The sequence below is a fragment of the Fringilla coelebs genome (genome assembly GCF_963513975.1).
Source record: "Fringilla coelebs genome assembly, chromosome: 5".
NCBI lineage: Eukaryota > Metazoa > Chordata > Aves > Passeriformes > Fringillidae > Fringilla > Fringilla coelebs.
This window is the reverse complement of record NC_140033.1, coordinates 7816106-7838676: the sequence shown is the minus strand read 5'-3', so window position 1 is coordinate 7838676 and position 22571 is coordinate 7816106. Positions and strand designations below refer to the sequence as shown.

Genomic DNA, 22571 nt, shown 5'->3' with positions numbered 1-22571 from the left:
ACACTGAAAATCTGAGAATGAAGGGAAGTCCCTCTTATGGAGATATCCTTGTTGTTGATGTCTCATGTGACCCCAGTGATTATATGTGGATTTCATCAATACAGTCAATAGAGCACAGGGTGAGAATCAGCCTAAAATAGAAAGGACCTGGGGCTCCTGGGGCACAGCAAGCTGTCCATGAGCTACAACGTGCCCCAGGAGGCAAGAAGGACAATGATATCCTGGGATGCACCAGGAAAAGCATTGCCAGCAGGTCAAGGGAGGTGATCCTGCCCCTCTGCTCAGCCCTAGTGAGGCCACATCTGGATGCTGTGCCCAGTTTTGGACTGCTCAGTACAAATGAGAGGGTCCAGCAGAGGCTGCAAAGGTGTTTAAGGGACTGAAGCATCTCCCTCACAAGGACAGGCTGAGGCAGCTGGGCCTGTTCAGCCTTGCAGTAGGACAAGAGGCAAAGAAAGGGCAGAAACTGATGCCCAGGAAATTCCACCTGAACATGAGGAAGAATTTCTGTCCTGTGCAGTGACCGAGCACTTGAACAGATTTCCCAGAGAGGAAATCTCTCATGGAGTCTCCCTCGCTGGAGATAGTCAAGAACCATTGGGACACAATCCTGTGCTCTGGGATGCCCCTGCTTGAGCAGGGAGTTTGGAGCAGGTGACCCACTGGTCCCTTCTAGCCTGACTGATTCTGTGATTCTGTGAAATTCTGTGAATTGCATGCCAACAACTTTTGGCCATGTTGGTCTCACTGACTAAAGGAGAGTCTGAAGAGTCCACTGCAGTCAGGAAGTTCCTTTGTCTAGTTCTACAGACCCTGTTCATTGTCCATGGAGAGAAATAGATATAGCAGTGTGGAATTTATTTCGTCCTATTTCAATGGCTAAAATATATTTGATGAACCAAGTTCTATAATTAACTGATTCTGGGAATAAAGCTGTGCTATTGGCTTACATAACAACAGGGAAAGTTTAAAAGTTAAAGCCTGGGACCCTGCAAGGATTGAGGAGTTCTTGCAGCATGCCCTCATCTTTTGAATGCTGTTTTCCTAAGGAAACAGGGCTTATGCAATTACATTAACTGTCAATTCCAATAAAGTTTGAATGCTAGCCAGTGTCAACAGAATCATACAAAGTACAGACTTTGAAGACATTAATTTGTTACAGGTTTCCTTTTTGGGGAAAGGAAGGTGGCTGAATAAAGGAATGAAAAATGTGATTAAAATCCCTTGATAAAGAAAGGCTGAGGAGTGAGCTCAGCCACACAGCAAACACCAAAAAACCCCCTGCAGGAAACCACAGGCAAAGAGGCTCTCCATAGATAGGCTGTATCACTGTTGTAACCTATCTTACATCAGCTGGAAGCTGCCAGATGATGTATCTGTCTTGGAAAAAATAAAATGCCCTGGTCTTATGCTATGTCAGAAAGAATACACTCAAACTGGAACACAAGTGTCACCTGGGGATAGCCTGTGTTTGACTGACATCAGTGAAAGCTTGGCTCTGAATTCAGTATACCCTGATTTCACACCCTGCAGACTTGTTTTAGACAGGAAAGTTACAGGTAGGGCACAGCCAAAGCAGTCAGCAGCTTATCCAGTGGAATTCCTCTGGTCAGGAGGATTGGCCATATTTGACACCTTTTTATTGCAAATGTAGATGTCACTTCTACCACTTACCAGGATCTACCAAAAACATGCAGTCTGTGATAAGAGTAGGCTGTTACTCAAGTGTTGTCTTCATTTTATATTGGAGAGATGCCATAGGAGTTCCCATTTTAAATCTTGTCACCTGCTTTCACAAGCCTCCCCGTTTTCCGTGTGTATTTTTCATTCCTGGGTGGAATAGGGAAAGGAAGATGTTGGCTATGCTGATTTTGCTTTCCTGAGAAAAGGTAGCTGGGCCTGAGCCATGAAGGGAGGGTGTTTCACTGCTGACAAACTGAGTGTGATAGTCCTAAAAAGCACATAAGGTAATTCAATTTAAAACTTAGGGAACTGCATTTCTTTCTCCCTGCAAGCCGTCATGTAGCTTAAAGGTCTAGAATTTTGTCAAAGCTATCTGCCCTAGAAAATGAATTTCCAAATTTCCCCTCAAGTTCCTTCACTTTTCCATGCTTTTTATCCTTCTGTAATTCCCCTCTTCCCTTTTAGTGAGACCCTCAGAACTTGTCCCCACTCTCAGCACACCCTGAGCTGCTGCTCAGCTACTGCTGCAGCCGAGCCACATCCTGGGCTGCTGTTTGCTTCCTGATTTTTCTCCTTGCTCAAAGATCCCTCTGCAGTTCATCACATGAGATGTAGGGCCCTTTTCCTCCCAGAGGCACCACACTGGCATGTGGAGTAACACCACAGCCCTGGGAAAAACAGACAATCTCCAGAGATGGTTCTTCTCCATCGTCTTCCTCTCTATGAAACAAGCTGTGGAACTGGAAGAATATGCCCTTGAGGGGAGTGCAGCCTGATTCACAATCTGGCATGTTCAATTCCTAACCTACTTTTTTTCTCATGCACCTGGTCGTGTGGTTTCTCAGCTCTCCTTTTTCAATTGCTGCCTGACAGGAGAATTTGAGGCAATTATCACAGAATGCCTTTTATTACATACCTGCTGCTGTGAGGATGGCTCTGCCTTCCTGTGGTCAGTAGAAATGTTGGCAATCACGAAGTTTCTCCCCAATCAAAGCCAGAAAGTGCAAGCAAAGCAGTGAAATCCTCACCTCTGGTTCAGTTTTGTTAACAAATACAACTAGTGACTCTTGGCCAGTTCTTGAATTCCTTAATGGGATTATTATTATTATTATTCATTCATACTGGCCTCGGTGAAATTTGGGATGCAAGTATTAATCTTAGATTGCAATAGAATTGTAATAACAAGAGAGCTTGTTTTTACAAGGCACAGAGGCCACACAGAAAGAATATCCAGTCCTGATCCTCCCAAAATAAATCAGATCTAACTCTTCCTGGAGCGAGGCAGGAGTACATCCTTACTGAGGACTGTACCTTCCAAGAAATTATAAGCCTCTGTACAAACATCCATGCAAAGCTGCTTTAACTCTTCCTTCACCAAAACTCTTTGTCCGCCTCCAGTGAGGGATGAAAGGAGCACAGTTAACACCTGGGCTCATCCTGCTTAGCTTTAGGTTCCAAAGGAGGAACCTCACTTCAGATGGTTAAAATTAGATATGAACATTTCTCTGAATATTTTTTGTGAATTTTGTGCTTCCTCCAAAGCAAAGGATCATCACCATAGAATAACCATAGAATGATTTGGGTTGGAAAGGACCTTAAAGATCATTTAATTTCAACCTCCCCTAGCAAGCCCCAGCCAGCTGAACTTCTAGCAATGGGGAATCCTCAGCTTCTGTAGGCAATCTGTTCCAGTGTTTCTTCACTCTCACAGGAAATAATTTCTTCTCAATATCTAATGTAAATCTTCTCCCTCTCATGCCCTCCTAAAAAGACCCTCTCCTCGTACACCTTTCACCTTGGCTTAAATAAGATGTGACCTTATATAAGAACATGGGACAAAGTTTGCACAGGCTTTAGAAAAACATGGATTCACTAGGAATTGTTGAGGTTATTCATGTTTGTCTTTCCTCTGCTTTGTCGTTCTGTCGGAGGTTTGGCACCACAGAGCAACTCCTTGCAGGGAGAAGTGTCACAGACATGCACTGTGCTTCATCCAGCAGCTCAGCTGGGCCTCCATCAGAGCACCAGCACTGTTCCAGATACTCTAAATAGGGCCTGTGTCTTTCCTTCCCTTCATTAGCAAGGAATTCCCCCACCTCACCACCAGGCCATGAATTATTCCGGCAGAGGGATTGAGGACCAAGCTGGGCGGACTGCAAATTGAGTGGCCAACCAGATGGCTGAAAGTCCATTCACTGCCAGCACAGAAAAGAATAAAGACAAAGTGCTAGAGAAAGCTGTTTCCTGCACAGTGCTGGGCAGAAGGTGACAGACTACAAGTGGCAAGGTCCCCAGGGTGGCCCAAAGCCATCAGTGAATGGAGACACGGTGAGCCATCAAACCACACGTGGCCTTACACAGTGTCTCACCTCTTCTTTCATAATTTGTGCTAAATGCCTCTCTAAATTTTGAGTTAAGCTGTTGTTGCCATAGTAATGGCCATTTAGAGTGAGAGGATGCAGTGTATGCGTTGGGGGTGTGAGGTTCTGGCTCCTCTCATAAAAATATATGTCTGCATGTACATACACTGCTGGGGAGCTGCATGGAAGGAGCCAAGCAAGCAGCTTGCACCAGATCTGAGGGAGGGACAGGTGGTATGGAAAGAGGAGAAGCTTGGTGCAGGTTGGAGCTGTTTGTTCCAGGATGCCCCTGCAAAGAGCTGAGTACTAAACTGACACGAGTCTGAGTGATGACTGACTGACATTTCATTTCTTAGCAGTAGAAGTCACCCCCCTGCTCAGGACAAGGCATCTTCCTTGGTGCCTTCATGAGATAAATCTTTGCAGGAAGAGGAAAAATTTGCTTTCTCTGGTTTATTTTCATTAAAAATAACTCTTGCTGCTAGCTCTTTAACAGGAAATGCTTTTAAGCAATCTACTCCCACTATTTATACAAGTTTATTTACCAGGGCACAGGCTGAAAAAAAGTCAATAAATAATGCAGGCATTATATTACCTAATTTTAGATACACTTCTAAGATTTTTCAACACACTTCTAGGATTTTTAAACACTCCTAGCACTAGCATTTTTAGTGGTCACAGCAGAAGAGATTCAGAATTTGTGAGGTTTATTCCTCACTTTATGCCACTTCTCTGTTGGGTGAGGAAACTTCTGAAATAGTTACAGCTAGGGCAACAAGATCCCACTCATATCTCTGAGCCTCTTTCCCTGAGGACTTTGGCAGAGCTTCCTCTTCCTCCAACTAAATCTGGCTTAAAAGTGCAGTTAAGCATCACCTTGATCAGCAAGTGCAGGCAGGCTCTGAAGTGTTTTGGGAATTCTCAGCCTGAGAGGGAGCTTTAGACATCTGGAGCACTAACTGATGAAGAAGAGCAGTCCATTTGTGTCACTGGCTGGGCCTCAAGTCCCGCATTTGAAGTCCCACATTTGGCTGATTGTGAACAATCTTTTTAAAGTCCATAAATTCATAGCAGGGAATCCAAGTTTGATAACGTAGCCATAAACTTCTGTGGCATATCTTGTTCCTCCATGAGCCCAGACAGGGTCATGAATCAGAATTAACATTCCAAGTACCTGATTTAAGCTTTGAAAATAACCTAGGGCCCAACAGAGAGCCATAAATGTGAGTATTTTCAGAGTATATCTCTGGTTTTTGCCTGTTTCTCAGTAAATAGCAGCTCCTGCTCCCTGTTGGTGACATAAGGACACACCTAGTGCATGGCAGACTGAGCTGTTGTTTCCACTTCCAGTGGTATTTTCTGGTGGAGGTGAGGCAGTCTTGTACCTCTCTTTGCTGACTGGAAAAGAAAAAGGCAAAGAGGATCTGTTAGCTTGCAAACCCACAGGCTTCAGTAGTTTACTGATTTACAGCAGCTGCAAAACAAATTCTGTAAAATTTTTAGTACAATCCAGTTCCCACAAATAGCTGAGGGCAGCTTTTGTTTCCAGCAAACTTCTGAGACTTTTTGTGATTAGAACTATGAAGGCAGTAAGCACAATTCACAATCAATTATGTTTTATTAATGTTTTTTTAATACACGCCACAGCCCAGTAATCATGGAGCTGCTCAACAATGTTGATCCAAAGTCAGCTAATAGCAGGATGTAATTTGTGGCCGTCTCTGCTCACTTACAAAACACTTGCTCTGTTAATTGTGATTTCACACTCCACTGAATGCTGTTGCCTGGAGGTAACATTCGTGTGATGGAAGAGTTACCAGTCTGAGCTCTGGGGGGGTGGAGGAGGCAAGGATCCTTTCAACAGAGGCTACTGTTGTTAAATTTTTAATCCTTTTATATTTAAAAAAAAAGGAAAGAAAACAACTAAACATCAAAAAGCTACAACCCGCTGCTAAATAGGTCTGTCTCTGAAAACCTGAACGTTCTTTCTATGTTTTGATCCCTTTCTATTGCTTTGTGTTGTTACCAGGAACATGACAAAACAAGTGGCCAGTAGGTGAAACCCTGTCTGGGTAATCAGGCACCTACCTTGACCTCATATTGCAGATGCTGGGCAAACCCAAAAAAGGAGCATGTCTTTTCATTAGAAATATTTTCATGCTCTTGGGGTTGGAAAGAGACACCTGGAGTCTTTCTTAACCAGAATAGGCAGGCAGTTCTCCTGGAGGAGGTCAGAAGTGCCTAAAATGCTGCCTTATGATAGTGAGCAAGTGAAGCAGATGGAATCTCATCACTGAATGGTTGGTCAGGGGTGATGAGGTGAGAGTTCAGCCCTGCCCAGGCACGGGCAAGGCAGCAGTTCCTGCTCTAAGTGCTTGCAGTGAATGTGTCAGAGGGAGAGCTACTGCCTTGATCAAATGAGAAGAACCATCTTAACCTGGAATATCTCCAGCTGAGTTGTTAGTATGGCTGTGGTAAACATGGAGATGCATCTCAGACTAGACAGGGGTGGGAGCACCAGCCTGGGAAGGTTTTTATTTGGCTCATCACTAGACTGGGGCAGGGAGAAGGAACCACAGAGGGAGCTTTGCCCGCTGCTTGCCATCACCTTCACTATTCCAGTTTCTCCCATCCTGAGCAGGAATGTGGAGACCTCCAAGCCAGGTTTGAGTGCTGCTACTTGGGGGTCCAGGCCAGGATTTGGTCCCATCAGAGCAGGCTGGGTGGCAGCAGGAGTCACCACACATGTGCCAGAGAGGAAAAAGGGTTTACACTGCTGCCCTGAGTCTGGTGTGACTGAGGCTGCCTGTGCTGCCAGCCAAAACCTCAGCAGCAACAGCAGCAAAGAACTTTCTGCCTTCCACACATGCAGAGGCTCAGCCATATTTTCTGTATTGTCAAAACGTGGGGAAAACATCTTGGCACAATAGCAACAGTGAAATCTGGCAGCTTGCTCTGGAGGGAGTCAAGAATGCCCAGGCAAAGCTCCTCAGCTGGAACACAGGTTCAGGGGAGATCCAGCCTCAAGGAAAACCCTGCAGGCATTGCAGAGAGCTGAGAAGTGATTAGGGGCACAAAGCAGCAACGATCTCTGTGTGGGCAGAAAAAAATAGATGGTTAAGAATCAATTAAGAGGGAAAGGTTAAATACGTGTCTAAAGAGTAAATGCACAGATACTCCTTGGGGGGCTATACTTTGGATGGTGTTAACTTCACTTAGTTAAGCCTCACTTGCATTAAGCACAAGTGTTAAAGCTTCTCTTAGCTAAATATTTCATCCCCAGGACATGACACTGAAAACATCGGGGTTTACTCTGGGCAAGACTGCTCCTCACTTGTGCCATCACCTCTCTCACCCAACATTTGACATTGCTGACCTTAGCCTGGTGCTGGTGCTCCCACACCACCTAGGAGGAATAATTGCAGTGACATCCACAGGTCACAGAAGCCAGCTGCTCCTTTGTCCCCAAAGGCTTTATACTCCCATTTTTTCCTTTTCCATGCCTTTCTGGGATCACAGGTGAAGGCTGAGACTAAAGTCAACTAACACACAATCAATAAGCAGGCAGCACTTGCCTGTCCATTGCAGTCACTGCTGGTGAGCTTTCAGCTGTCACCAGAGCCTGGAAGAAACAAGCAGATGGACAAAAAGCAGTAGGATCCATCTGATTCCAAAGAAGACAGAAGGGAAGATGGTGGGACTTTCAAAGGTCTAACCCTGCATTACATCAAGATCATTACACCACAAATTGTCCAGATGGCACCGAGCCTCGGGCTCACGGCTGGACTTCTCAGCGCACTTGAATGTACTCATTGTCAGAGTCTGGAGAAACTCTAATGATTTAGGAGCCTGCATGACCTGACCCAGAGCTCTGCCTCTGGTGGTCTGCTCATTGTAACTCCCTTCCTGAGACCAAACTCACTTTGGAAGAACTCAGTGCCAAATGCTCTCATGTATTTTAACAAATAACAAAGACTCATATTTCCACACTATATTAATGTCTGGTGATTTTCAGGGGCTCCTTGTTCTTCACCAGGCTAAATTAATACCTCTAGTTCTAATCTATAGAGTTATTTAATATCCAGAAACTTAAAGAGTAACACGTCAAAGACATCTGTTTTCCCGTGTGATTAATATTTTAAATCCTTTTTTTGTGAAACAGGATATCATAGATCTCTGAGGAGAGGGCTGGGCATCTGCTCTATGTTGACATTGCAGAAAACATAAAGCATCAGATGTTGATGCTAACACAGTGCAAATAGTAACACAGTGTTCTGAATTTTTCTTCTTGTTCTAAAGCAACAGAATATAAGTTTTTATTTTAAGACTGGTGATTTACTCCTAGTCTGATGTATTATCTCTTGCTTTATATGTCTTTATACTGAAATTTCCCCTAAATTTTTAGGGTTTTTCATACTCTTTTACAATATTCTAGACATGGCATGAACCTGTATGGTTTGTAGCCTCATGCTGCTGCTGGTGCTAATTGCAATAATTAATGTTTTCCCTGTACAGGTTTTCAAGATGAAATGAAATTCACAAAAGTACCTAATTGGAAAGCCATTTTTGTCATATTTCACAAGGCAAGAAAAAAAATCAGAGATGTAACAGCCAACAATTGAAATTTAAAGCGCTTAGATTAATTTTCAGCAAATTTATATGCCAGTACCTGATTAACATTTCATGAAGGAAATTCTCCATTTCCATAGAACAAATTTGCTTGTTTTCTCCACATCACCAGTTTGCAACTTTTCCCTGGTTTGTTTGTTTCTTTGTTTGCTTTTATGTCCTGATTTAAGCTACCAGATTTCAGCCAGCCAAAATCAGGGTGTGAGCAATTTGTGTGCTTGGCACAGGTCTGTCACTGTAAGCTTTGGGTCACTTTACAAATATTTCTCTTCCAGAGGTGACGACATCTCTAATTATAATTGGCAAGGAGACCCAAGCTTGTCTGTCACTTTTTTTCTGATTAAATAAGACATTATATTTCAGTGCAGTTCTCATCAGGTATTAAGGTCAAGCTCTGCCAGGGCACATATAAATGTGATAAATGTGTTGGATGATCTGTGCTACTGGGCAAGTTATCCATGATCTCTGAGAGAAAGAAATCTTGGCATCCAGCTTCTTGTGTCACTCTTGAAACACACACTGGAATTTTGAGCTGAAATTTTAATTGTTTTAGATATTTGCTTTCCTAAGATAAAATGTGTAGGGCACAGCAAAGGCTCAGGGAAAGATACTTCTCTGATGGGTGACCTTGGAGAAAGATCTATTGATGAAACTATTAGCTTCAATATTTGTAAAATGCCACAAGAGCACAGGTGTGGTGGGAGCCTCCTCAGTGACCTTCCACTGGGCATGGTTCTCCTCCAGAGAAAGTTTACAAAGGACAGCAGGTGATACTGAGCTGGCATATGGCTCCAGGCACCACAATAACACATTATAGTTCTGAGAAATGCAGTATAAATCCTCAACTGCCAAGGGGGAGCCACCCACAATGCAGCTAAACATAATCTTCTCCAGCACCCACGTCAGCTCCTGTTGCATCCTTTGTCAGGAAGCTGCATAAACAGATGAGCCCTGCAAAACACTGTGAGGGGGAAAAAATGTGGGGAAATTTAGGATATAGCACATGGTAGGGAGGAGAGGAAACCTCTCCAGAGCTTTAGCTCTGTCATGTAGATTGCCCTATTCATTAGTTAATGGTGTTGAAAAATAGCTAGGCAATCTGAAGTGCCTCAGCTCTGTAAGGCATCCCATTCCATCCTTATAACTGGAAGACTGGAAAATGCATGGCTGCTGGGTGCTGCTTTGCCAGTACCAAGCACTGGTGCTGGCATGATGGAAAGCATGGACAAAATTGCCACTGATGTATGAGCAATAATGTTTGATTTATAAGTCATCTGGCTAAATGAAAGATTCAGCTGCAATTCTCTTTGAGGTTTGACACCTACAAGACAAATAGGCTGAAAATGCTTAATCTGAGAGGAATTCATCTCTGAACCAAGAGCACAGTGAACCTGCTCTGTGAGCTGCAGACAGAAGGCCTGCAGAGGACAAGAGCTGACATGGGAATATAGCCCTGGAAGACAGATTTACTTTTGGAGATGATATCAGTGGGACACTGAATGCAGAAACCCCAAACCCCAAACCTCTTTCTCATTTCAGTTGCTTTCACAGAAACAAGAATGTGCCCATCCTTAGTAAATAAGCATTCTTACACCAAGAAATAGTAAATTTGTGCAATCAACTTTTCACACACAGAGAAATAATCCACCAAAGCTGACGATTCAGACCTAGAGGCAAGTGGATTTCCAGTGAGAGCAGCACAGCTGCTGTTGTACACAAGTGAGTTGCTTTCAGTAAGGGATGTGCTGAGGGTCCCCCAAGGGCAGATGTAGCTTTCCCCTGTGGGCTTCTTGTGGTGGAAAGACAAGGGGCTCTGGAGTGCCAAATGAAGATGTTTCACAGGCTGAGTGCTTCTGGCTAAAGTTCAGATAGAGCAATGCTGGCAGAAACTCTCTGATGCAGATATGGAAACTTTTCTCCTTCAGCCTGTTTATTTTCCATGTTGATATTTACATTGCTTCTACACCCAGACTCTACTTCTATTTCCACCAGAGATCCAAAGGCTATAGGGCAGGAATGTAGTACTAACAGAACACCTAGAACAACATAACCCTGCCCATAGCTGACATTACAAATTTAAATATAAACAAAAAAATAAAAGAATTTCCGCTTGATCAGCAAATGCTTCTTTTAGAAATATCCTAGAAACATGCTTTTAGTAGAAGATGGCTCTGCAAAAGCCAATAGGAGTGGTCAGTATAGTGAAATCACTTCAGGAAGGATATGATCAGTGGTATCTTCACCATGTTTAAGAGGAAGAATATGGGCTGCATCAGCCTGGAATAGGTACAAAATGTTTGTATATATAGTCCTGAGTTACACAAGCTGCAGAGAAAGCATGTGGGAGGTGCACACCAGAGAGAACAGGAGATGAACTGAGCTGCAAGCCCATCTCTGGGATCTGCTTTAAAATAGCCTCCATCCCACCAAGATGTCTGTTCAGTGTCACCATAGTGACTCTGCTCACTGACCACCCAAATCTGCCTCCCAGCTTCCTCCAGGAGTCCCACCCATGAGAAACCCTGCAGGCACCCATCCCTCACAACCCAAAGGGGAAACCTCCCCTGACAAATCAGCCTTTGCATGAGCACCTTCCCTCTGAACCTCTGCTCAGCATCCTTGGTGCTGCAATGCCACTGCACAGACAGCAATGCTGCCAAGTCTGATGAAGGAGAGAAGCACATTTTATACCACAAGCTGTGTTTTTGTTTACTGTCTCCCATTTATAAAGGGAGGAATTGAGCACATAAAATAGGGTGTTTTTCCCAGGAAGAAGGGCTCTGCATCACTGGTGTCACCCTGCAGCCTCAAAGCCCCCATGACAAGCTCAGAACTTCACAGGCCCTGCAGAGGGTAAGACAATCAGTGCAGGTGGGTGGCCCCCACCCATGGACACCCCTCACCAAGCTGTGTGTCCCCAGATAGAGCAGGACTGTGGGGATCAGTCACCTGTGCTCTCCAACCTAAATGGGTTCCCACCACCTCCTCCTTTCACATCCCTGGACACCTCAGACCAGTGCTGTCAACACAAAGTGGCAAAGAAAAATCAGAGACATGGTCATTCCCAATCCTCACCTAGTCAGATTGCCCCTTGGGTTCTGCAGGGACTGATCCCATCACTGATCCCAGCTCCCCCCAGCAGTACCACTGTTAATAAACATAAGTGACATAACACAGAAATCCTTTGCATTCTTTGCTAAGGAAATCATGTGCAATGTTGAAATAATTTTCAGTATCTCTCTATCCTTTCTGGCTGATGTATCAAAGACTCACACATTCCTGAGACACAGAGGAGATGCAAGGGGAAAGGTGATTCCATTTACAGAAATCAGCACCTATGAAGGACCCAAGGGAATGAGAGAATCCTCCCTGCCGTAGCTCTAGGTATGTCCCAGGGTAGTTTTAGAAAACCTTCTAGAGGGCCCCATTTTAAACCCTTTTCTTGGGGAAATTCAGTTGTTCCCGGTTGTGTTGAAGAGCTGTTGAAAGCAGATTGGTTTAATATGACCTTATAAAAGACTCACGTAAAAGCCAGAGGGAGCAACAGGAAACAAGGGAGGTTTATTGTTAAGGTATCAGAGGAGCACTGGGAAAGATCAAAGTTTGATTCTTGGCTGTGCTGATGACCTTAGGTAAATCACTCAAGAACAAGCTTGGAAGAACTTGGTTAGGAAGTTTTTCAGACTCAGTGCCTCAGTGGGAACCAGGGGGCTCAGGGCACAGTTGACCTTTCCAAATTTTGATAGTGACTGTGAGAGCTGAGCAAATCAAAATCTGAATTTAGTATCTTCTGAGAATCTTAATTCATCTCTCTTTGTCTCTTTTTCTCCCCAAGTGTGAAACAGGGAAAACAAATATTTTGCCACTGTTATAAAGCTAAACGTATGAATGTTTGCTGAGGTACACTGGCAACAGAAGCCACAGAGGTAAATAAGATGGATACTGCATTAAGAAAATCCCAACTCCTGTTTTTATCTAAACAGTGGATTAGTGATGAAAACAATGGAACTGAATTATTAACCACACAGCCATTTATGTGACAAATGTCACCTTTTTGTCTGATAATGATTTCCAATGGGATAGTACCACCATTTTATGTCCTCTATACAATTCAATAATGTTTGGTAAATTAGAGTACTAAGTCTGATACAGAAAGTACGCTGAATACAGTCAATATCATTACTTCTGTTAAAAATTACCAGAAAATATATTTTCTGGATCTGTTTAATAATCCACAGGTGATAAACAATCTAGCTAACTTAAAGATCATCTAGGGATGAGGGAGCCTTTTTTCCATTGACATTTCTGAATGGAAAATTCTGCTGAGACAGTCTGCAGCTCAGACTGTTCAGATAGCAGAGGAAGACCTTTAACAGTGCATCTGACCCATTACTGATTTATGAGAGAACAATGCTGGAATAAATATGAACAAAAAACTATCCTTTCACTCAATTTGGTACAGCAATGTTGAAATTGGACTAGGATAAACAACTGCCTTGCAATAAGCATGCTCATTCATTATTCAGTGTTAAATCTTAATTGTTGCTGATTTCAATTTCTTTGTGCTAAGTGTTTCTAAATTATAAATAACCCTGCAACTCTAATAGTGTATACTCAGTTAAGGAAAAGGTAAGTACAGAAATAAATTATTAAAGTGTTCTGCTTAACTATTGCCACACAATTCATCTCAGGATTGGGAGATCAAGGCAGCCACTTTGATAAATTTGAAGAGATATTGATAAGGAGTCTATGGACAAGTCATGCATCTGTGTTGCATAAACAGACTTTGCATATGTATATTTATTTACAAAATTGTTACCTTGCGATCTTCACTTTGAGGTTTGATTTTTCTCCTTTTCAGGTCATTGGCAACCTGTCCTGACCTTAGTGAGAGTAAAATCATATCCTTAGTACACTCATCACTGCTGAGTTCTCCCTTTGATCTGAGTCCTGAGCAGCGATTAACATTAAAGAAAGTCCAGCCGCAAGCATTTTCATGTCCTGAGCAAGCATCAAACACGAGACTCCTTCTTGTCATGTCTCTCATTCTCCTCTTTCATGTCTCTCTTACTTATTTATGTATTTACCTTAATTTGCTCAGAAGAGTTTTGTTTGCCTCAGGGAGGGATGGTTGTGTGATTAAGGCATCTCACATCCCTGTGTCTCCTTTTGCCTTTTCTAATTCTTTCCATCTCTTCTTTAGAGGTCCAGAGGAAAGACTTGCTGGCCTGTTCTTCACTGGCTTGTGGGACAGCACTTCATATCTGGCAATGGATCAGAAGGACTGAAGAGCATTTCTGCCCCCACGAATGTTTCTTAGAGCTGCTAAAACAGGACCAGTGAAGATGTTCACCAGACTCCAAGTCCTTGCGCTAGCTTTATTTTCCAAAGGAGTTTTCCTTTCCCTAAGTGACCACAGCTTTGTCAGAAAGGAAATTAAGATAGAAGGAGACCTGGTCTTGGGAGGCTTATTCCCAATCAAGGAAAAAGGCACTGGGATAGAAGAATGTGGGAGAATCAATGAAGACCGAGGCATCCAGCGCTTGGAGGCCATGCTGTTTGCAATTGATGAAATCAACAAAGACAACTACTTGCTGCCGGGAATTAAGCTGGGAGTTCACATCTTGGACACGTGTTCCAGGGATACCTATGCCTTAGAACAGTCTTTGGAGTTTGTCAGGGCATCTTTGACTAAAGTGGATGAAACAGAGTACATGTGCCCTGACGGCTCGTATGCCATCCAGGAGAATTTGCCCCTGCTGATTGCAGGAGTCATAGGTGGTTCCTACAGCAGCGTCTCCATACAGGTGAGTCACAGCAGCCCCACCAGGTGAGAACTGTTTATCTGCAGTTCCAGTGAGAGAACCACTGGTTGTGTAAGTTTGCCAATAAAGCAAGTCTTAGCTTGATCACTTTACCCTAGTGGTCAAGCTAGCATATGATTTTTACTGAATTTACATTAGTTCACTCTTTAAAATACTTACTGTACTTCAAACCTCCAGCAGCTCTCCCCTTCTTCTAGTTATGGTGTATCCTGAAGGCACCTGAAGTTTCCAAAAATCTTAGTATTTATTTTGAGCTTTTCATTTCATGACACTTTCTACTGCTCTAAGTGCAGATATTTGTTCACATCAATCATAAATGATACCACCTGTGTGTCTGAATACATGTGTTCTTTCCATGCTGCATGTTCATAACATTTGTCATTTTAACAGCAGATATTTAAAATTTAAAAATCAATCCTTGTCTTACTTCTAGTCACTAGTGGGGTTCCCCAAGGCTCAGTATTGGGGCCAGACCTGTTTAATATCTTTATCAATGACCTGGGTGAGGAGATCAAGTGTGCCCTCAGTTAGTTTGCAGGTGACAGACACTCTGTTGGGCAGGAGTGCTGATTTGCTGGACAGTAGGAAGGCTCTGTAGACTGAATCAATGGACTGAGGTCAATGGTATGAGGTTCAAAAAGGCCAAGTACAGGTCCTGCACTTGGGTCACAACAACCCCCTGCAGGACAACAGGCTGGGGAAAGAGTGGCTGGGAAGTGTCCCAGAAGAAAAGGACCTGGGGGTGCTGGCTGACAGTGGCTGAACATGAGCCAGGTGTGTCCAGGTGGCCAAGAAACCAATGGAATCCTGGCTTGTATCAGCCATGGTGTGTCCAGCAGTGACCTCTGTACTGGGGACTGGTGAGGCCACACCTCACACCCTCTGCCAGTTCTGGGCCACTCACTACAACACTGAGGTGCTGGAGCATGTCAGAGAAAGGCAACAGAGATGGTGAAGAGTCTGCAGAGAGAGATGGTGAAGAGTCTGCAGAGAAAGATGGTGAAGAGTGTCCTCCTGAAGGAGCTGGGGGTGTTTAGCCTGGAGGAGGCTCAGAGGGGATCTTACAGCTACAAATACCTGAAAGGAAGTTGTAGCCAGATGAGGGGTACCCTCTTCTCCCCAGCAGCCAGTGACAGGTTGAGAGAAAACAGCTTCAAGCTGCACTACGTGAGGTTCAGGTTGGACATCAGGAGAATTTCTTCACAGAAAGGGTTGTTAAGCATTGGAACAGATTCCCCAGGGAGGGAGGTGATGGAGTCACCATCCCTGGATATATTAAAGAAATTACTGGATGTGGGACTCAGTGCCAAGGTCTGGCTGGCATGGTGGTGATCAGTCAAAGGCTGGACTCTGTGGTCATGGAGATATTTTTCAACCTCAATGATTCTGTGATTCTGTGCTCACATTATTTTGGGTCAAATAAAACAAGCCGGTTCACGTGACTCATAATCACAAGTGGGGGCTGTCTTAAGCCCAGACTGACGTAGACCAAGACCCTGCATCTGGTATTTCTTCATGGTCAGCTGCAGGTTTCCAAAGGCACCAAGACTTGGCAGTGCAGGATGGTTTTTCAGACTCAGTGTGGGACATTTTTCCAGACTGAGCACAAGCCTTAATGGCTGCACCAGTGTCAACAGCAATAAGAGTTCTTGTGTACTGCAGACTATCCCAGCAGTGACAGAAAGCCCACAGAACCTCATTTGCCTGTTTCATAAATAGGGCAAGAGTTCATCCACTGTTCATTTCAATCAGAATTACTCTGGGGAGCTGGTTGCTGCTCCTGAGAAGGCATTAAATCCCATCAGTTGGGAGCATGGTCGGATCCCATAGGACATGCACGAGCACAGAAGAATTTAAAGAAATTGTTTTATTTTCGTTTGTATTCCAGTGTGTAATTCATCTGTGTACTCATAGTAGGGAATATAAGGGCAAATCCTTGCCCATACTGCAGGAGAACAGTTTCTGCAGGGCAGAACCTCAGCCATCACTTGTAGTAGAAGTGGTTTTGTCCTTCTGTGGAGCAGCTAGCAGAGTAGGAATGTATCCTTCACCAGTTATGTGGGTCTGATCACTTGGAGCACAAAGAATAAGTTTCAGACTGAAAAAGAGATATCTGAAGGGGGGAAATGATAGCTACAGAACCCTGGGTAGCACAAACTGTTAAGAAAATAATTTTTCATTGTCTCTTCCAATCACATAAAGAGTACATCAAATGAAACCAGCAAATGGTAGATTGTTGTGGACACTAAAAGCTGAATGAGTTCCAGAAGTGATTAGAAACAAAAAGAAGAAATTCTGTGAGATGCCTCCTTTGGTTCAGCAGGTCCCAGAGCTACAACTGTCTGAAGACTGGCAAAATATTTTGAAGCATCAAATGACTGCCCTCTCCCACTGGTGGAGGAGTGGGAGATTTTTTGCTGTACCTTTGGCTTGTGGTCACTGTGTTTCTCAGTCCACCCTAAGTTCAAGTGTGTCCAAAGGAAATGAAGATATAAAGTAGCCTAAAAGACATATCTATAAGTAGTTACAGCAGAGGAGGTGGTGCAGGCATTTTGTTCCCTCCCAGAAACCCAGAGGGAGACAGATCACATTTCTAAAGTACTCTGTGTCCTCTTGCACATCTGTCAGCCTGTCCCTTTGAAGTCAGTTTCTGGTGATCACTGATCTAAGACTAAATCCATATCTGAGGCAGTAGATGGGATGCAGCACACATCAAATATACATTATCTATATATGTATATAAATGTGTGTATATAGATGTTTCATATTCCAAAATCTTATTTTTGGAGCAGCTGTCCAATGGAAATTGGAATCCTAATTAGAGATTTTCTCAATCAGTACATGTAAGAAATGGTAATACAGCTGTTTGAAAATCTGTAGGTCATCCAATTTTCAAAACCTAAGGAAGATGATGGAACAATACTTATAGTTGAAATCCCTCTATGATCTTCCCTAGACTTGTCAACAGTTTTTCAAACATGAGATCTTTCTTAACACAGTTCTTCAGAAAAACAAATAGTTTCACAAGTCATTCATCTTGTCATCAAGCATCTTCCATTTTTTCTTCTATAAAAAATATTCAGATTTTCTCCTTACATGGATTGTTTGGCCTTCCTTCAGTCTCTCTTTTTTAGCTTTCCTCTAGATTTCATACCACCTAAAAAAAGGTGTAATTAAGCCTAGAAAAGATATAATTAAGCCATTCGCTCCTGTTGCCCATCCTGTTAAGACAGTCAGTCCCAAGTTCTCTTTCAGAAGAAAATCCCTGTCAAGAATAATAGACATTGCAGACTCAAGCCTGAAATTGTAAGGACTTTCAAGCATTGAAGGCAAGCATTTTGGTGCCATACCACTTTCAGAGCCAGTCACCTGGACAGAGTAGCTCCAGTAAAAACTAGAATCACACCACTGCTAAAAGTCAATATATTTCACCAGGGGTGTGTGTGCAAGGCTCAGCACCCCCTTGCCCTGTGTTTTCAAGCAGCATCCGGGGTGCTGGATGCTTCCAGATGTAGCCCTGGCAAGCATTTTTCTTTTGCTGAGAGCTGTAAATACCATAAAGTCCACAGTGCAGTTTCTTAGCCTTAAAATAAAACATGCTGAGTTCTTCAGTCAAAAATTATTTCTGGCTTTTTTTTCCCCCTCCTGTGAATTTGTCTTTATGTTTCAATATTTTTTCTTTCCCTCCCTTCGCCCTCCCTCTCCTGCTTTTTTCTGAACAGCTGTCTGCCAAATCACTTCATGATACTCCTGCTGTCAGATTTGTACTTCTTTCATTACCCTTCCACTAAGGAATAAAAGATTTTGCTGGTAAATCAGCAATGAACACCTTCCCCACTGAGTCAGTATGTGCGATAGGCACTTTTTGCAGAGACTAAAAACAACAAGAGAATGCAGAATGCTTAATTATTTTCTGGTCAGACTAGGCTATTATCGTTAATGATGATCTGGATAATTAGTTTTTAGATGTTGTGTTTAAATTAGCAGTGAGCCCAATCTGCACAGCATTTGATTCTTCAAAACTCAAGCCAGGATTCTTAGTCAATGGAAAAGCTCAAGTTTAAAAAAAAAAATAAATTAAAAAGCTGTTTCCATGAAATAAAACTCTTACTTGAGTTGAATCTAGCATCAGGAAGTGAAGAATTCAAAATTTGGAGAGTTTTCTTTTGGGCTCATGGCTTTTCATCTGAGCCAGGTTAGCCACTATTTCTTAGTTTACAACAAAAATTTCAAACATATTTTTCTTGGAGAGACTGACACAGTAATAAGAAAAAGAGGCAGTATTCATTTGCACAGGAGCACCTGCATAGCCAATCCCAATTCCATGTGTAAGATACTTAGGTCAGGCCTTTTCAGGAATATGCACGTGGAACCGAGAATACTTTTATTCAAGTGCTGGGTTTGTTCTTCCCTGTTTCTGAAAACTGGATTCTTCTTCTGAAAATGAAGACTAGGATCCATTCCCTGCAGTCAGCTCTTAGAAAAATTAAGGCATTCCTTTAGGTGGGCTGGATTTTTAATGTCTATTTATATTATATTGACATAGATGTAAATATTGCTGACTGGCTGTCACCTGTCTGTCAACCCACAAGACCTCCAGATCATGACCATGAAAGTTATTTCCAATTTAGAGCCTCATCCAGAAAAAATGTCAGAACAGAAACCAGTGCCCTGCTGTCTTCTCTTCAGTTCCTTGCTGCGTCTCAAGTAAACTGTAACAAAACCACTGCAGCAGGTTTAACGGTGCATTACTGCTATCACAAAAGCTAAAGCCACTCCTAAGTGAGTGACCATCTGGCATGAAATTCAAAATATGTACTCATTTACTGGCAATCTTTTCCTGGCTGTCATTTCTCCTTAGCCACAAAAGTCTGCCAAGGGCTCATGGAGCCTGAAAGCTAATCACCTCCATTTCCTTCCTCCAAGAATAAACCATTTAACAACCACAGTCTTAACAATAGCTTCTGACTTCCTTCAGCACTGAAAATAGTGTAAAATCCTTGAATGAACCAAAAAATAAACACAACATAGCACATGGGGCTCTGTCCCACTGTGCATGGACCCCACAGGGATGTGGGCAGGAAACATGTGCAGGGGGTTGCAGGTGTGCCAGGCCACACACACCCTTTGTGCTGGGCACTGACAGCCTCTGGTGGTTTTGTGCTTGTGAAGATCCTTATTAAAAAATCCATTCTGCAAGAGGGACCACCGACCACCAGCATTTAAGCACTTTCCAGCTTCCCTGTGTCTCCTTTAAACTCTCTCCTGTTTTATCTCTGTTCTTCCCCTCTTTCCACCACCTCTCAGCCAGACCCTTGCTGATGTTCCTCTCTTTGTTTCTGTTCCACATTCAGAACCTGAACTGAAAATCTCAGAACTAGGCTGAGATTTTCCAATGCCAAAAGAACACTGGGCATTTCTTTCCTACCAATTTCAAAGGAATATGGGTACCTCCCTCTGGCTTCTCTGAAAATCCCACAGTAACTGATTACTTTGTAGTCATTTTGATTTGGTTTTGGGCTATAATTTTTATTTCTTAAGTGTGTGCATTTTGTCCTTTTGCTAAGGGGAAGCTGTAAGCCTTTACAGGGATAGATAAGTAACCACTGAGATCACAGGTAAGAAGAAAGGAGCTCTACCCTACAATGAGAGAATCATAGAATTGTTGAGGTTGGAAAAGACTTCTAAGATCATTAAGTGGGACCTTTAACCCAGCACTGCCAAGCCCACCATTAAGCCACGTTCCCAAGTGTCACATCTATGTTCTGTGAATATTTCCAGAGCTGGTCAATCCATCACATCCCTGGGCATCCTGTTCCAATGCCTGACCACCAATTCAGTGAAGAAATTTTTCTTAGTATCCAATCTAAACCTGCCCTTGCTCAACTTGAGACCCTTTCCTTTTGTCCTATCACTTGTTACCTGGCAGGAGAGACCAACCCTCAGCTGCTGCAATCTCCTTTCAGGGAGCTGTAGAGAGCAATAAACTGTTCCAAGTGGGGAAGGATGTCATTTCAAGAGAAAGTGGCCAAACATTAGAGCTAGCTAGGGTCACCTAGATATCACCTATTCTTATTCCATCCTTTCTGACTAGGCTTTACTCTACACTCATTCTACCCCTTCTGCCTAGGATTTACTCATCAGTTAACAAGTCCCAAATTACCATATTTATCACTGATAGCTCTTTTAACTCCAGAAGCAATTCCATGTTCCTTTAGAACCAGCAGCCCCAGTTTTAGTACCTTTTCTGATCCTGTGTAAATGGGGCATGAGTCACAGGCAGGTTTATGAATCCTCAGAGAAGAGTTGCACTCTCAGGCAAAGCAAAATCTTCTGCACAAGTCTCTTTTCAGGGTGCAGCTTTGGTGCTCATCTTTCTTCACTGCAACAGTAATGCTGCATGGAGGCAGAGTATGTATGTGACAGCTCACTGTGCCATCCCCTGCAGGAAAAAAAAAAAAAAAATATTTCCAAACAATTCCTTCACAGCACAACATTTCTCTGCATGCTCTCAATGGTTTGCTTTTTATTGCACTGGATAGACACAAACATAAAAAGAAATTCCCAAGTCCTCTGCAGAAATCCTAGCTGTTATTCTGACAGTATTCCTTATTTCTGATGTTCATTTTGTGGATGAAGTTATTTCACAGTTCAAACACTGCTTCTCTCTGTGTGGCAGCTACTGAGTCCACTGCAAACATTTAGCTATATTTTTCCCACCTTCATTGCTCCTCATTTTCAGGACAAGAGCAATGCTAAAAAGAATGTTTCCTTTACCCTCTTCACACTAACAAAAAATGTCAGACATTTTTAGTTGTTTGATGGTGAATTATCTTTTCCTGAGTTACCTTTTGGAAGCAATTTTGTTAAGAAGCAATACCTACAAGGTAGGAAACAGGCTTCTTAATACCAAAGAGTGATAAACCTGATGGAAACCACTGCTTCAGTCCTGCAATGCACCAGAAGATTCCACAGGAGAACAAGCCTGGCTGGGACTCCTAAATAACCTCACTGCATCTGGTTGAGTTCCTTACAACTGACCTTTAATGATTTAAAGAGCTGGGATATTGGCATTCCCAGCGACCTTCTGGGGCAGTGCCTGGAGTTCTGCTGAAGCCAAATTGGTGCTTTTTGCTGCAGGTCATGACACAGCTCCTGTGCAGTCACTGCCTTCATTAGTGCTTGTTATGATACCCCAGAGATGGCACCCTTAGCTTAAAAATGGGATAGGGAGAGATGATGTTCCAGGCTGATAAAGGTTTTTCAGTTCTGAATGCAGTGAGGCCCTTAAGGTCCTCCTTTCTCTTTTAAATCAAATTAGCTTGGAGTGAAATTTTTCTTGAGTCCAAGGTGAGCAGCTGCATTTTCATCACTGAACTCTCCTCCTCCCAAGTACCCCAAATTATGTGAGTATACCAGAAGTGTCCAGACTGAGTCACTCTGGGTCACCCTGTCCCCAGCTAGGAGCCTACTAAATCCCAAGAGATAAGGGGAAATTAGGGTGGAGCCCAGCTTTTCAGTATTTTACATATTTATTGTCAGTGATGCAGTCTGGAAGCTCACAGCCTGCTGGGCTGTATCTGCAGAACATAGCCAGTACATAAGTGGAAATAAATATTTCTGTTTATTCTATTCTCATTGGACCACATATAGAATATTACCTCTAATTTTGGGTCCCTTGGTAAAAGGATGATTCAATAAATACAAATATAATAATGGGGAGGAGAATCAGGAGCACAAACCCTTCAAGAAGAAATTGAGGGAACTGCATGTGTTTAGCCTGGAGAAGGTTTGATGGGAAACTAGTATCAGCTTTTCAGTATGTACAGGTTTGTTCTCAGGAACACAAAATAAATGTTTTTATCAAAGTGATGCAGGAGCAGAGGATAGAAGAAAATACTTATAAATTGAAAAAGAGGAGATTTTAACCTGATAAAAAAAATGTACATTACAGGAGCTGAGACCATGGGGAGACTGCACAGGCCAGTGGAGACTGTTGGCTGGAGAGGTACCTCATTTAGTCTTTACCTCAGGTTTATGCCTGCCACCTACCACACACACACATCCCAGCCCA

General features: G+C 43.0%; 1 protein-coding gene across 1 annotated transcript in view; it reads left to right on the top strand.

The window, feature by feature from the left end:
* GRM3 (glutamate metabotropic receptor 3) overlaps positions 1-22571 on the top strand; it is a 64325-nt gene that overhangs the window by 5312 nt on the left and 36442 nt on the right. Inside the window, exon 2 of the mRNA XM_084206027.1 lies at positions 13876-14479. Coding sequence (XP_084062153.1) covers positions 13982-14479 — 498 coding nt within the window. The 5' untranslated portion in view covers positions 13876-13981. The remainder of the gene's footprint in view (positions 1-13875; positions 14480-22571) is intronic.